Below are 16,561 nucleotides of genomic sequence, written 5' to 3' on the forward strand. Positions count from 1 at the left end.
GATGATTAAACGTGAAGTCAGACATAATATATCTTATACTGTACATGTTTGTATTTACTGTGTATTTAGGCTCGTAAACCCTTCCTGTGAGGGAGTCGGGCACTTGTTGCCGCTGATGTTGGCATTAAAATACGCTATAACCAAGAGCACTGGTAACTATAGCTCTCCTGTCATTCTCAACTGGAAGTAAAATTTTACTTAAAATGGTCTTGCCCTATCTTACCTCATCTTTTACACATATATTCACTAGGTTGAGATTAAAACCGCAGAGACGGAGCCTTTGCTTTGGTGGATTCCAAACTGTCAAACTTGCTCCCATCTCGGATCTTGTATTGTGTGTTTTATTGGTTTTATATTCCCTTTTTATTGTTTAATGGCTTTTTACTACCTACTTTATGCATTGATGCAATGTGCAGCACTTTGTTGTCAACTCTGTTGTTTTTAAATGTGCTATAGTAATACATTTGGACTGGATTGACAGTAAGTCGGCCACCTCTGTGGATGCAGGTGATGCAACATCTGTAAAGAGATTAGATATCTGTGTATCAGTGATTCATATCATGGTGTATTAATGATTTAAATCTACTTTAGCAATATGCAGCAGTGCAGCCTATTAATCCACATAATTGGAATATTTTATGATATAAAAAGTGCATTTTTGGCTTTCATGTCTCACCCGCAGTGTCAGATGGGACTGGCTCCATCCCTCCTGTGACACTTAACAGATTAGCAGTATCGTTAATGGATGGCTGGATTTTCCATAAACTTGGAGCATTATTACTGTTTTATTGTTATTGTTCAGATTAACAAATGATAGCTTTCAGCCGATCTGAAGCACGATCACAGCAGGCAGACTAAGGGCAAAGCACAGTAGGGTTAGTGCTGAAGGTTTTAGGGAAACTATTTCATATTTAATTTTTTGGGGGAACACAATTTGATTTGTGATATTCAAGTGTCATAGATTTGAAATGTGATTAACCATTGCCACATACTGTCAAAATATTAACTGTATTAAGATAAGAAGTAGGATATTTTATTGATGTGACACACATATCTTGGATTGTGATATGCTAATTGTGTTATTTCAAACTGCCATTTTCATTTGAAGTCACAAAGAAAACTGATTTTTGTCAGGAAGGAGGGAGGAAGGGAAAACAGGTAGGAGAATTATCTACACAAAGATAACTGATAGTTTCCCACAGGTGACGATAACTAGCTGTCATAAAGAACTTTAGTGCTTAGTTCACTGTTTACTGTTTCTCTATCTTGTCAATGACATACTGAACCAAAACCTAAAAAGCTGTGTCATACATGTGCACCTAATAAAAAAAAAATAATTGCGCCTCTGTTTATATTTTTTTTTACAGTCCAGTCTGACCACTTGGACTTTCCTTCTCAGGTATTATCTCTCAGTATCTCAGTAATAAGCTGTCATAATCTTTATGAGCTGTATTATTGCCACAGATTTGATTTGATTGGGAAATTGAAGGAAACACATTTCAATATACAAGCCTTAGGTTTGTATATTTCCATTTGCACGTTATATAGGGTGTAAACACTCACTGGCCACTTTAATAGATACATCTGTTTAACTGCTTGTTACGCTAAATACCTCAGCAGAAAATCGCAGGCCTTGTCTTGTAAACATGGTCAAGCCAAGCTGCGAAAGTGCAAATCAAATAGGGGAAAAAGGTGATTTTGGAATGTGAATAGTTGTTGGTGTTAAACTGGCTGATCCAGTGTTTCAGAAATCGCTGATCTATACTGGGATTTATGTTTTTTAGACAATGTTTGAAACCAGATGATAACCACTTTTACTGGGCGAAGAAATCCCTTATTATTGATGCCAGAGGTCAGAGGAGAATGGCCAGAGTGAATGTTAGTCATTTAAGTGACATTTTAAGCCCTTCACTGTATGCAGATACAAGCAGACGTTGTTTTTTGTGAAGGAATTCAGATTTATATTGTACAGTGTAAACACACTCACGGGTCAAACATCAACTCCCTCACAAACCAAACATTCCAGCGCTGATTTGTTTTCCCGAACACGCATGCGCGTGAATACACGCGCCCACGCGCAGCGCCTCTGTCGCCATGGCAACCCTTTGTTGATAGGGGACATGAAGACGGTTTGTGAAGCAAATTAAAAAAGATGAAACTTAAGCGGTTCCTTCTCCGATATTATCCCCCAGGTAATTCACTCACTCTTATTGTTATTCTGTGACGTCACGTTCGGTTCTCATGGACTTCGTTCGTATTTGAGAATGTTTTTTAACTCTTTGTCCTGCGTGAACTGTTTGGCTGTTTTCACTCCGTACGATCAGGTATAATCCTTGAATATGAGAAAGGAGGATCTCTAAGGACCAAATCGATCGACCTTTTGGATTTGACTCCAAAGTGCGTGAGTTGTATTAGGATAATATTAACACTGTAGATGATTTATAACTGCACAATTAACTTTTATCAACAGCATTAATGTGATTCACTCGCTCATAACCAAGACCAGGTTGTAGATATTTCTTCTCAGGCTCTAATATTTTTCATGAATACAATTTTAGATTTTAGTGCTTCTAGTGCATCTAACTACTTTACACTTAAAACAACCCTTACATTTGTACAGTAGTTCCTTAACATCTATTGTGTTTCCTATTCTTATTTTAGATGAACGGCTTGATTCAATTCCATGCCTATTTTAATAGGTCTATGCTCTTTGACTTGTGCTTAAATCATCATCATTATAATTATTGTTATTGTTATTATTATTATTAGTAGTAGTAGTAATATTTTCAGACACTGGTAGCCCATATAGTACACTCTTAGAAATAAAAGTGCTAAGTAGAACCATATAAGGTTCTTCGGCTTGTCCTCATAGGAGAACCCTTTTTGGCTCCAGGTAGAACCTTTTTTTTTATATATATAAAGAACCAAGAACCCTTTTAAAACCCTTTATTCAGGAAAGGGTTTTTCAGAAACAAATGGTTCCAGCCCTTGTAGAAGGACCCTTTTGGAACCCTTATTTCTAAGAGTGTAGTTTAAAACTGTAAATCTTGCATTTTTTTTCCCATCATACAGGACAAATCCAGACGAGCTGGTGGCAGAGATCAGACAATCAGAGCCTCTGATCACAGAGTCCAGGGCTGATCAGGTCAAACAGCTGATCATTCGACTGCAGGAGAAACAGGGTCAGCAGGACAAGCACAAATTCTGTTTCCTCAAGGTCAGACGTGTTACTCAACGCAACGCAGTTACCTGCCATCCAGACACACAATTAAATACACTGATTGTTTGCTTGGCTTTTACTTGTGCCATCACGTTTATGAATTCTGCCAGAAGAACGGTACCGACTGTCAGTACCAACATTTCTGACACATCCATGTTTGGTCTAATTCAGTGACTACGACTATTATTATTATCAAATGGAACTGTTCTTCATTCCATACAGGCAGTGGAACGTTTAGCATGATGACATGTAGGGCTTTATCAATATCTATATCACAGTGCTCTTGTTATTTGAATGTGTGGATATTTAGAGCTGTGGAATGTACAGTAATATCTCTTAAGATGCACTAGAGAGCAGCAATGATAAAGTAATGAGCACAGTAACAACAATAGGTGTTTAAAACACAACAGCTAAGAAGTATGAGTCAGTTGCACTTTTTAAGAATCCTTTTTCTTTTACTCAATTAAGAAAGAAAGTAACTCCGCCACTGCTGGACCAATTAATCAGACCCAGCTCAATATGTATGGACATTTCATGGGTAATAATTTAAAGGGGACAGATTATGCAAAATCTACTTTTTAATCATTTAAATCCTTATATCTGGGACTCTGGAGGCCCTATCAGTTGCCAAAGTGTGAAAAAAGATGACTCACACATGTTTTTGTGGTCCTCCTCAGTCTAAGTACAGGAGATAAAACACACAATGTTGACTTCCGCGCTCATTGGGACGTCACAATGTGCTAAATTCCTGGAATTCGCAAGAGTGCAGACGAGGGCAACGGTATCCGAAAACCAGAAGTCCGCGGAAAGTTCTATCCTTGGCTCCACAGTGCAGCACAGAGTTCTACACAAACTTCCAGCCTCAGAGGATTTATCTGTCCAGTGGATACATGTTATATATGACAGCAATGTGCCTGCAAATGATCACTTTTCCAAATGCTAACTGCTGTGAGCTCCCAGTAGCCTCTGTGGGGGGTCGTACCTATGTTCCCCGGGTTTTTCCCAAAAAAGGTCCACTTTGTATGTGACAGGGGAACATAGGACCCTTTTTTTGAAAAAGGGTAGGGTTAGGATTAGGGTTAGAGAAAGGGTCCTATGTTCCCCGGTCACATACAATGTGGGTTCCCCCGGGAACATAGGACCCGGGGGAACATAGATACGGTCCCCTCTGTGGCTAACCCAGGGAACTAGTTTAACTTGAAGAAATAGGGTATAATATGAGTCCTTTAAATTAAAATCTATCTTCCTATCTCTCTCTGGACATTTTTTTTTCGCAGGAACTTAAGGCACACATACTGCCACTGACAAACGTCGCCTTTGACAAATCAGGATCGAGGTAGGTTCATGTGCAGCACTCCAGTCAGAGTTCAGACAGACGTTTATTTGACGTGTTTCAGATCGTGCCTCTCTTTCACTCTGCAGGTTCATAACTGGCAGCTATGACAGGACGTGCAGAGTTTGGGACACGGCCTCGCGCACAGAGCTGCACGCACTGGAGGGACACAGAAATGTGGTGTACGCCATCGCCTTCAACAACCCCTATGGGTAAAGCTTCAGCGACACTGTTAATGACATGTTAGGACAACGACGCTCTGTTTGATGCTGAACTGTTTGGACATCATTTAATCTCACGCTTTACTCTTTCTCACAGAGATAAAATTGCCACCGGCTCTTTTGATAAGACCTGCAAACTATGGTGTGCGGAGACAGGCAAATGTTTTTACACCTTTCGTGGACACACGGCAGAGATAGTATGTATAACTGTCTGTGTTATATGTTTTTTATTTTAGCTCAACTGAGCATTTCAGTTGCACCGTGATCTTTGAGTTATGTTCCGTGCTCAGATAAATAAATAAGTTTCTGCCAAATATTTTGGCTTTAGAATCCATCCCTAGTAACAGTAAAAGAGAGTTTTGTATCGTGTAGGTGTGCCTGGCATTCAACCCTCAGAGTACACTGGTAGCTACAGGCAGTATGGACGCCACTGCCAAGCTGTGGGATGTGGAGACTGGAGAGGAGGTGGCCACTCTCACTGTGAGTTTTTAATAGCTTCTTATTGGCCAGCGCCTCTCGTGTTCACTTTCCTGGTATCAGGGTTCACATCCATTCATTACGGAGGCAGTGATTACTTCTTAATGTAATCATTGCAAATTGCCAGTGTCTTTACCACTTCATACAGCATAGAGTGTGCAGCCACGGTCTTATGGGGAATGTAGATGTATAATAGTATTAATAACTCTCTTCAGGAGGGGCCGAGTGAGTCCTTTTGATGTGGAGAAACTCTTCTCAGCTTTGTCTTTTAGCACTTTACACCAAGTGGACGGTCAGCTGAGTGCCCAATCTGAAGTGTGTATTGATTTATATTAATTTCAAGATGCCTCTGTTGTCCCCTGTGGCCTTTAATGGAGGGGGATTAAGTGATCAGTGTGTCTGTCCATCCATCTGTGATTGTGTTATTTTGCAGCGTAGAACATGAAAATAAATTTGGAATTCAGATTGGCACTGTAAGAAAAAATACACGGGAAGGTCTTCTTTGTCTTTCGGATTGATATATTCCTTTATTGCGTTACAGGTAGTTACAAAGATTGCAATTGTTCAATGAAAACATGGTTTACCCTATGCCTTGCTTAGGCATACTCTATCTGGTGTTGTCTCTTTGGTCCTGTCTGAGTGCACTACTTCCTCACAGTGAATAACTCCTAACTCCACATAGCCATACATATTTGTATCCAAACAGTCAATGAGTATGCCCACCCACATGTGCAGATTGGCTGACTCAATCAGTCCCATCATCTGCAGGTCTGAGACTGAAGTCTCCTCCAACGTGTGATCACCTTTTGTCTCTTCTAACAATGAACGTGTGATCATCTTTTGTCTCTAACAGAATTCCAATGATTTAATCAAATTCGTCTGGAGCCTCTTCCTTCCTCCTACTTTTACAATTGATAGTAGTCGTACAACCAACCTGTTCGGCAAGACATGATTTCTTACAGCACCAAATGATAAGCCAGAGAGCTGAAACAATTAATCGATTGCTAAATTAATCGTCAACTATTTCGATAATCGATTAATCAGTTTGAAGCTTTTTTTCATTATTAAAACAAGATTTCTGATTGTTTTAGCTTCTTAAAAGTGAATATTTTCTTCGTTTCTTTGCTCCACATAACAAAGAAATCTTTAAAACTGAAACATTTTGGTTTGTGGATAAAACAAGACATTCGACAACATCGTCATTTCCAGGTTTGACAAACACTGATCAATGTTTTTTTTTGCCATTTTCTGGACCAATAATAGAAAAATTATCAACAGATTAATTGATTACGAAAAAATCGTTAGCTGCAGCTCTGATATAGCTCGATCATATTTTGTGGGTGCAGCGTTGTCTTCGGATGATGGATGCTTTCCCTTTGTGATGTGCATATTCATCTATCATGGCTGGACAGACGGTGAAGGACGTGAGAGTGTGTGGGGGTAATGTCCTCTCCTCTCTCCTCTCCAGGGCCACACTGCAGAGGTCCTGTCCGTGTGCTTTAACACGGTTGGAAATCAACTAGTCACTGGCTCCTTTGACCACACGGTCGTCATATGGGACGTTGCTTCAGGAAGGTGAGAGACGGCACCATTGTATATATATATATATATACTGCATCTATAAAGCGTAATACTTTACGTTGATGATACTGTGCCGCTTCCTTCTCTCCTCAGACGTGTTCACACATTGATCGGCCACAGTGGAGAAATCAGCAATGTCCAGTTTAACTGGGACTGTTCCCTCATCGTGACAGGCTCCATGGACAAAACCTGCAAGGTGAAGTCTGCCCGGAGACCAAAACCTAGATGTGACCTGATTATATCAGTCACCCACTGAAATGATTTATTTTAACCTTTTTGCCAGGGTGGATGGAATAGTGGCTAGCACTGTTCTTCCCCAGTCCAAAAACATGCAGAAGTGAATAAAATGTTCCATGTTCATCTCTGTGTTTTAGTCCTGTGATGGACTGGCGATCTAGCCATGCTGCACCCCGTCTTCCCCCCCTATGTCAGCTGGGATTGGCTCCAGTGCAGTAGACAATGAATTAACCTATTGCCATAGATAGTTGTGTGATGTCTCCGCCGTTTCCTGGTTGCATCATTTACAAAGAGAGAGAGAGAAAAAAAATGAAATCCTAATTCTTTAATTATGCCAAGATGAGTCATGTTCACATGAAAGAATTATCCACCTCGCCTCCTTTCTCTCGGGGGCATATGGTTAAAATAAAGTCCTCTAAGACAAGCTACCAGTATCAGTGTCAGAACACGCAAGCACATTTTTTTTAGGAGACTATGTGTGTGTTGCCGTGTACGTCTGTTCCACTTTTGTGCCTCTGTTATTCTTACTAGAATGAAGGAATACGTGATATTCTGTTTGCCTTTGTTTGATTGTTATGAATATGTATTTGCAGCTGTGGGAGGCCGTCACTGGCAAATGTGTGGCCACGCTTGTTGGGCACAAAGAAGAGGTGCTGGATGTGTGTTTTGATTTAAGCGGTCAGCTCATTGCCACTGCCTCTGCTGATGGTGAGACTTTTCTGATTCCTTTGTGTGTGTGTGTGTGTGTGTGTGTGTGTGTGAAAATCAACCTTGCACGTGTTCTAACTACCTGCACTTTGTCTCCGTCAGGTACAGCGCGAGTGTTTAGTGCAACGACACGTGAATGTCTCATCATCCTAGATGGCCATGATGGAGAGATCTCAAAGGTAAATATCACTGGACCCAAAATGGATATTCACCCATATTCTGTGAGAATTTGATTTAAATCTAATCCTCAAAACCATGTTTGGTAACACTTTAGATTAGGGAACACGTATTCACCATTAACTCGGTGCTTACTAACATATAGTAGCATAATAGCCATTTATTAGTAATCATTAAGCACATATTAGCACCTTATTCTACTAATAATGATTAATAAAGGGCTAGTATGCTACTTATATGCATGTTAGTAAGCACCTAGTTAATGGTGAATATGTGTTTCCTAATCTAAAGTGTAACCCAATGGGTAACTTCCATCGCTTGTGTGTGTGTGTGTGTGTGTGTTTAACCCCCCCCCCCCCACTGATTTGTTGTGTAATGGCAGTGATTTGACCCATTTACTGTTTACCAGGACACACAGCGTGTTTTCCTGCAAGTTGATGCTCAGAGGCTTTCGGCTGAGGTGCTACCTCTGTTTACTGTAGCACATCAGGCAGTTAGTAATAAATAGGCTGGATCAGGGATGATTCCAGGGGATTATGACACTAATCTCTCCTTAACAGGACACACTCTCCCTCCCCTTCCTGCTTCTTAACCACGAGCTTGTTTATTTTTCCACTGGTCTTTTCCTCTTTTCCCACTTCTTGCCGTTTATCTGCCTCCCATCCCCACCCCTGGGCCCTAATTGAATTAGTTTTCTTTTTTCAAAACGCTTCAGTTGCTCCTCTTCATATGTTGCATTGCCGTCTTTTGCCGTTTTAAATTCGAGGAAAAGCAAAGACTGAGCGTTTTCTTGGATATGTGTTGGGAATTCACAAACCCTTTTGTTTTCAAATGTTATGTTCCTTAGAGTATTTCCCAATTTGGACGCACCAATGGCGCTACTTACTTTTATGTTGTGTACCACCAGAGTATTAAGACCACATATTAAAAAAAGAGGAAAGAAATTAAAAAAATAAAACTAAAACTACTGAGAAAAAAAATCAGAATTCATGATTTATTATATATTATATTTTTTTTTACATGAGCAAATATTAGAGACGATGTGACGGCAGTGGATACTTATTTATTGTAACTTTTGCAGTGTGAATCCATCCATAATAATAGAAAATATGGTTGTCTTTGTGTATGTTATGGAATGAGGGCACAGCTTTAAGTTTGTTTACACATTGTTCCTGGCATGATTCAGCTTCATCAATGATGTCAGTCTGTTTTCTTCTTTGCTTTTTTTGATCTTCCATTCATCTCGTCTATGTCAGCTTCTTCCCCTGTCCATTTCCTGACTGGATCTTTGGTTTAGAATTTTAATAAAAGCTTACTCTATTTTCATGGCCATCCAGAGCCAGATTTATTTAATCATCCTCGCCTGATGCCTCACTGTGGGGGGATATGAAAGCAGGGATGAAACGATAAACCCGAGCTCTAACGCAATCAGTTTCAGCCATGATTTCTATACATAATACTCACTGGGAAAAAATGGTCATTCAGGTGTGTCACCAGTGTCTCAAAACCCATTCATTACTGAAAGTGGAATGACATTTTTGTGGAATAATTTTGTAATGTGGGACACTTTCTGACAAGATCTCTTACTCAGCACTTTTCTCTGGCTGCTCCTGCATCACACCTCTGAATGAGACTTTATCTCCTCTCACTATAACTGTCTTGGTATAGGTCTGTTTCAGCCCTCAGGGCAGCAGGGTCCTGACTGCCAGCTCAGACAAGACGGCTCGCCTGTGGGACGTTCAGTCTGGAGTCTGCCTACAAGTCCTGACGGGGCACACTGACGAGATCTTCTCCTGCGCCTTCAACTATGAGGGTGACACCATCATTACTGGTACATATGCTCTTTATTATATCGCGCTTGACACATGACAGCTATGCACGGTCTAATCCCCAACTATTGCTTGTATTGGTTCTGCCTTCTCTTATTTACGCTCATTTTATTCCACCATATTTAACAATTTTCTCTTACTTTAAGAAATGACGGTCTTTTAATGTAATTTCCTGTGTTACATTTGGGTGATTAAATGATTCTGATGCTCGATCACGTCCTCCTGTGCCAAATCCATCTGTTTGCATTTGTGTTTTCCTGCAGGCAGCAAGGATAACACATGCCGGATCTGGTACTGACCCTTGACCTCGCTGAGGATTCACACCGACAAATAAACACAGCTACACACCATACTATGACGCACTGTAAATCTGTCTGTGTATAACATTAGTCCTTCTAATGTTCCTAGTCTTACTGAGTTTGTTTGATGCTTCACTGGATCTCTGACTGTATTAACCTTATCAGTGTGTCTCGCCTTTCATTTACTGCTAACAGGATGCAACTCTGCTCATCATTAGTTTGGATTCTTCAACTTCTTTGGCTTTCACATTTGCATACAGAGTGTGAATTTGCACATACAGAGTTTTTGTCGCAGTTCAATAAAACATGCACAGTATGAATGGTATGAAAGCCATTAAACTGTATCTTGGTCATAACTGATAATCGACTTCCATGTTTTCATGAGCACATTAACAGCAGAGAGAGGAAATAATGATTCTGTTTCCACTGCGATTGTCGACCACTTTATGAGCTGACACAGGGGCGTAAGGCGGGTAACACCCTGGATCGCAAGTCCATCACAGGGATAGCACACAGTTACGAACAAACATTCACTCCTACATTCACACCTAAGGGCGAATTAAGAGTGTTCAAATTATCTCTGCTTGTTTTTGGACTGCGGGAGGAAATCAGAGGAGAACACGCTCCGTGCTGTGAGTTCCCTCGTTCGGATCGGGTCACTAACCCAACCCTTTTTGCTGCAAGGCAACGGTGTAGTCACTACGTCGACATGTGGCCCTGTAACTTTACCATAAGCCAGGTAAAATACCATGATGAATTTATGCTGTTTGGTTTCAACACTGTGGTAAAACTGGGAAACCAGGCCAGAAAATGTGGAAAAACGGGGGCTGTGCCAATCTCAGCTGACACGGACGATAGGCGGGGTCCACCCTGGACAGGTCGCCAGTCACAGGGACACATTATAGAGACAAATTTTAGAGTGTCCAACTTAGCTAATCCCCACATTGCATGCTTTTGGACTGTGGAAGGAAGTCGGACAACCCGGAGCAAACCCACGCACACACGGGGAGAACATGCAAACTCCATGCAGAAAGAACCCTTGTTCTGACCAGGTCGCAAACCTGGGTCTTCTTGCTGCAAAGACAAAGAGTGCTCTGTGTTAATTCCCATATCTGGTAAACGTTGATCCAAGGGCGCTTACTTTTCACATCACAGAAATTTATTGATGTCAAAAGATAAATACATTCAGTTCTACCTTGACGTATTTTACAGTTGATTTGTGTGCTTTCCCACACTACACTACAATACCACTAAGTAGAGAGAGAGAGAGAGAGAGAGAGAGAGATATTTCACCAAATTCACATACAAACATTACAAACCTTACTCTGTCTTCCTGACATACAGTAGTAAAAGCTAAAGGGAGCAGTCCACTTGTGCAACAGTTCCAAATCTACAGTATGTACAGTACTGCTATCCAAAAATAAACAGTTCTCAACTAACATGAACAAGATAAACATCCTCAGAGCTGAAAGTCAATGTCCACTGACCACGACAAAGAAATGAAGATTTTGCTTATGTTCAGTAAAATGTGCAGTGAGTACAAAGTCATTTTTAGCATGTGTGGAGCTGTGGGAGAACTGAACCTGATCTGTAATCTTCTGTTCTTTGTTTCATGTGTTTTTTTCTTTTTTGCAATAAATAGTAATTAGCATGTCATTTGGGGTGTGAGAAAATGTAAATATATTAACATACATATTTATACGTTCTAGAGCAGTTAAAACCTGCTGACTATAATCTTACGAAGGCCAGTTTATTCCTGATAGGAACGACTAACCTGTATACCCACAGTTTGCTTTTTTCTCCGTGTGTCACACTAAAAGTGAATCTGAGAACAAAACCATGCTTTTTTTTTTTAAAGGGAGATTGGTCCATTTATGGCTGTGGACAGACAGCACAGCCTTCATGGAAAGGGTGAGTAGTGTGAATATCTCAAATCGGCTGATCACATTGTGCTTTCAGCTTGCAGCTGGCGACGCTTGGTGTGATTGACACGGGGAAGTCAAACACTCAGTAACACGTCAGCAGTGCAAGTGGAACAGTTTTTGTTTGCAGTACGGGAGATATCTTGTCCGGCCTACAGCGTCTCCAAAAGCCAATCAAAGAGGCTGGACAGAGACCTGCCCTCGTCTTCCTCCTTCTTTCGGAGCTGACAGAACTGGAGCACTGTGGCGAACAAGTCTGCGACCCGCCACGCTTTCTGAGACATGAGATGGACCACTCTCTGGAACTGAGACAACACACACAATTAATATTTTCCCAATGAACATACAGATATGAGACAAAATAAATGACGTCTGTAATGCTGGACTCACACGTGCCAAATGCTTTTCCCTTTAGCTGTGTCCCAATAGTCAAGGGTGCATCCTCTAATTGTGCAGCCGAAAAAGGTGTCAGGCTGAGAGAATTAGATAACTCTCCTTCTTCTTTTCCGAATAAACTTCCGGCAGGCTGCACACCGAGAGATTAAATGCTGCCCTCTACAGTTTGAATATGATTTCCAAGCAAAACGTATCTCCGCACAGATTTCTGATTTGTCAAATAAACCCGGTTAAGCTTCTCCTTATTCTTGCAAATCTTTAAACCACAAATGTAAATTCTTCAGAACTTACTGTTTCAATAACATGAAAAATAATGACTTACATCTCTGCCAATATGAAATGATAAAAAAATAATCTAATTATATCTTCTTTTTGTATTGTTGTTATTTTAAAGTTTATTTATTTATTGTTGGCATTGGTTTCTGTCTCCAGGCTCCACCGAGCCCTTATTCTGTGTTGCTACAAAAACATGCATTTGTGTCTTGCTTCTTCTTCAAGTTGAAAGGTGCATCTTTTATTGCGCTGCCGCTGGTGCGTAAAGAATTATGGGATACCTCAGCTCGGGACGCAGTGCTGTGATGCATTTTGACGACAAACACACACTCAGAGAATGCAGCCCTGGGACACAGCAGTTTTGTGGCAGGAGTTGAAAAATGTTCAACTACCCTAGCATCAACACAAACCCCAGCCAATCAAATCATGTTTTGCTTTTAGCTCAAACACTACACAGTGCTTGCAAGAGGTTGTTGTCGCAGTGACTCGATGTTGTTTTTGTCAGACAAATTGCACGCAACAATGATAGCATCACATTATTATCACTTTAACAAGATTAGCATCTCATGTTAACCTGCAGCAACAAGAATCTAATCAATAGAGGTTTCTCCGTCTACCTTTGCAGCCCTCTTCTCTTTGGACTTCATGAAGCAGAGTGCAGGAAGGCCCAGCTCAGAGGCAGCAATCCACTGCAAGGCCAACCTCAGCTCAGAGTCCACACACCCGGGCTCCAGGTCACAGTTTACCACCAACAGCTCCCGAAGTTTTCCGCCGCCACCGCCGGCCGTTCTCCCTGAGCTGTTCTCTGAAAGATCAAAGGCAACAGGTAACCTACTGAAAATCAGGTAGCTAACCTTGTGTAACACACTTTGAACTTTAACAGTGTTTTTTTTTCACCATCAAAGCACCGCTTCACTGCTCGGATAAGTCATTTTTTTTATGCTTGCATGGACATCAAAAGTCCACCTGTCAAACACAGCTTCTTAAAACTGCACCAGCTCAGTGTTTGCTTTGGGATGCTCCTCATTGGATCATAAGTCAATAAAAAAAGTAAAAGTGTTTGGTCAGAAACTTCTGATTTCTTTTTTTTTTTTTTATTATCGATGACCATCTTCAATTCATAGAGCAGGGTCGTCTCTTTTCAAGCACATACAGTACATTTCAGGGATTAATCACACAAACCCAGTCCTGCACCACAAGTTACTCAAGAGCTCCTAAAGAATAGAAGGAAGTTGAAGCCAAACTTATAAATAATTGACAAGTTGATAACACTGAGATGACATGAGAATCCATCACTGCACTTACCAAACACATTCTCTTTGGTTCCTGCCAGATGGCCTTTCTCTGTCTCCTCACTGTGAAGAGGGATCGAAGTCCAGCAGGAAGTTACAGTAACATACAGCAACACTTCACGCAATATTTCAACACTTTATGACATGAGCCTTCCTTTCTGTTCGGAGTTACTCGAGATGAGACATTTGACAGTACTTTCAGATCTGATATAAAGCTGCTGACAACAGCTGGTTACTTGATCTGTGTGCAAAGACTGGAAAAAGACTAATCTGCCTCAGCACAATATCTACCTGTGTTCGTGTCAGACAGTTTGGACAGCTATCAATAAATAAAGTTGTCTGGGAAGAGAAAGAACCTAAACATATAAAACAATAAACATTATCACAATAAAACATGCACGTAGACAGGTTCATTAATCTGTTCAATCCACTGATTGTTGATTTTTTATTACTGTATAACAGATTTTTGTTGTCCTTTTTCAACAGTCAAGAGTGTTTTAAAAACTTAAATGTACAGTATATAGAAAAAAGATTAAAAGCAATTGCAGCAGACCGCAGAGGTTTTTTATGCATCTTTAACAGAACTACTATTTTTTGTTGGGCTTCAATATGAAGTCATGCAAGTATTCGTCGAGCAGCCTGTCACTGTCGGACTACTGTAATCAGTGAGAGAAGAACCAATATACTCCCTGTCATATACAACTGAGACGGTTGATTATGATCGTCAGAGACACATTGGTGAGAACCATTTCCACAAGCTGAAACCCACATCACACATCACTGCCTGTGACAGTTACCTGATTAATGTGCTCTGAGTGGGGACATCAGAAAAAGTATCCAGCTCTACGAGACCTAGGCTGGATGCGCTGCTTGTCCCGGTCCTGTAATCCAATAAAAAAACACAAGAGGCGTCATTTGCATGCTCTCTAAAGACACAGACATGATTGCTGACTTGTGAAGAGAACAATAACCAGGCGCAGCGATGCAGATCATGTTGTTCGTTAGCTGGTGATTAACATATAAATAGCAGCTGCAGCAGAATCAGGTGCTCAGGGTGGAGGAGCCGGTGATTTTTGCCCGGCAGCGAGGCTGTCCGAGGATGACAATGAGGAGAGTGGGAGGCAGTTTAGGAATCAGGGATGAGGTGGGCTTTAAGTAAGCAGGTAGATGGAAAGTTTGCAAGGGCCAGCAAGTGTTGTGGTGATGCGGACAGCAACTCTTGCATTTAATTGAGCAATAAGCTGGTATTTCATATCATTGCCACACTGGACATAGTGTCCCATAGTTTCCCCCTTTCCTTTTTAGGCTACATCAACACCTACAAAACAAAAAACAAAGTTAAAGCTGCAGTGCGTAACTTTTGGTGTTTTTGTTGTTGTTGATGATGTTAAAGGAATACTTTATACCGATTTGCATTTAGCTTGGCATTACTAGAATTTCTGAAAAATTGTGCTTCCATGGGGGGACGGGACCTCATTGCCAGAATGTAAACAGTGTCCACCATCTTTGCTAACAGTTACGCTAACAGGAACAAGTGTCACTGGTGGGCACATAACAAAAAAAAAGAATGAAGATATTTCTCGATTCAGGGGAAACTGAGGTAGGGAAGCACAATATGTATATATATATATATATATATATGTTCTTGTACTACAAAGCTAAATGTTTAACATCATTTGTAGACTGCATCTTTTCTCTGTCAAGCAATACTATCAGACAAGTTGGAGTATACACCAGCCATGCATGGGCAGGGGAATGCCGTTGGGCGATATGAGATCTAAACGCACAGTGCTTTGAATGTAACAGATATTTATTTACAAGTTGCGCACTACAGTTTTAAATATGCAAGATAAAAGGCCAACAATAACATTTGGTCTAATTTTATTAATAAAGAAAAGAGAAAGAAGGTACATTTATTTAAACTATTGAGCACAAAGCAAGCAACTCCACACTATTTGGTGAAGGTTAGTTTACTTGGGTTAATCAAATGAAAATTTAATGAAGCAGACAATGGTGCAGCAAATGCTCTGGACAAGAGGGCTCTTGAAGCGAGTGATTATGGCCCTGCTCCTCTGCAGCCCACTTCTGCATGTGGGTGCAGGAAATGTCTGGCCCTCTATGTGAGCTATGGAGAGGGATCTGTGGAGTCACACCTCTGCCATACACTGCTTTAGCAGAAGTGGTTATTGCAGCAGGGAATACATCGGCAGTAGCAAAGAGGAGCACAAATGTCAGTAGCAATGGGCCAATGAGAGTGCGGTGAGCGTGGTAGTAGCAGCGTTTGTAGCAGTATCAAGGCTAAATGTTTACTGACCCCTCACTTAGCTGGATAAAACTACTGGTCTCCTCATGGGGGTCATCCTCAGGAGTTATATGGGACCAGCTCCCCATGCTCTCTTCACTGCTAGCACTCATAGAACGCTTGTCCCGCTTCACTACTGCAGCCACTGCCCCAGCTGGCCTGTCCCTCTCACTGCTGGGGAAAGCAAACCGCAAGATGGTGGGATTGACCCATAGACTGTATGTGCACAGTGTCAGATAGTTTCTTTACGTTTAACAATGTTGTTTTAATATTCAGAAAATGTCTAACCATTTA

At 41.0% G+C, this 16,561-nt stretch overlaps 2 protein-coding genes across 2 annotated transcripts in view; one reads left to right on the forward strand and one right to left on the reverse strand.

Moving 5' to 3' along the window:
• Nucleotides 1–2,152: 2,152 nt before the first annotated feature.
• daw1 (dynein assembly factor with WDR repeat domains 1) lies at nt 2,153–10,081 on the forward strand (the record flags this gene model as incomplete). Its single annotated transcript, XM_083886491.1, has 13 exons — nt 2,153–2,192; nt 2,325–2,397; nt 3,073–3,217; nt 4,498–4,556; nt 4,643–4,765; nt 4,872–4,971; nt 5,147–5,254; nt 6,720–6,826; nt 6,926–7,028; nt 7,663–7,777; nt 7,880–7,956; nt 9,623–9,785; nt 10,047–10,081. 13 exons carry the CDS (start codon nt 2,153–2,155, stop codon nt 10,079–10,081), a joined length of 1,248 nt encoding a protein of 415 aa, XP_083742617.1.
• Nucleotides 10,082–12,156: 2,075 nt separating this feature from the next.
• The window catches only part of sphkap (SPHK1 interactor, AKAP domain containing), a gene marked incomplete at both ends in the record, with an annotated part of 49,691 nt that continues 45,286 nt past the window's right edge, over nt 12,157–16,561 (reverse strand). The window contains 5 exons of the mRNA XM_083887301.1: nt 12,157–12,309; nt 13,291–13,478; nt 13,979–14,028; nt 14,763–14,846; nt 16,280–16,441. Of these exons, the coding sequence (XP_083743427.1) occupies nt 12,157–12,309; nt 13,291–13,478; nt 13,979–14,028; nt 14,763–14,846; nt 16,280–16,441 (637 nt within the window). The remainder of the gene's footprint in view (nt 12,310–13,290; nt 13,479–13,978; nt 14,029–14,762; nt 14,847–16,279; nt 16,442–16,561) is intronic.

This window comes from Microchirus variegatus, assembly GCF_963457635.1.
Source record: "Microchirus variegatus genome assembly, chromosome: 3".
Taxonomy (NCBI): domain Eukaryota; kingdom Metazoa; phylum Chordata; class Actinopteri; order Pleuronectiformes; family Soleidae; genus Microchirus; species Microchirus variegatus.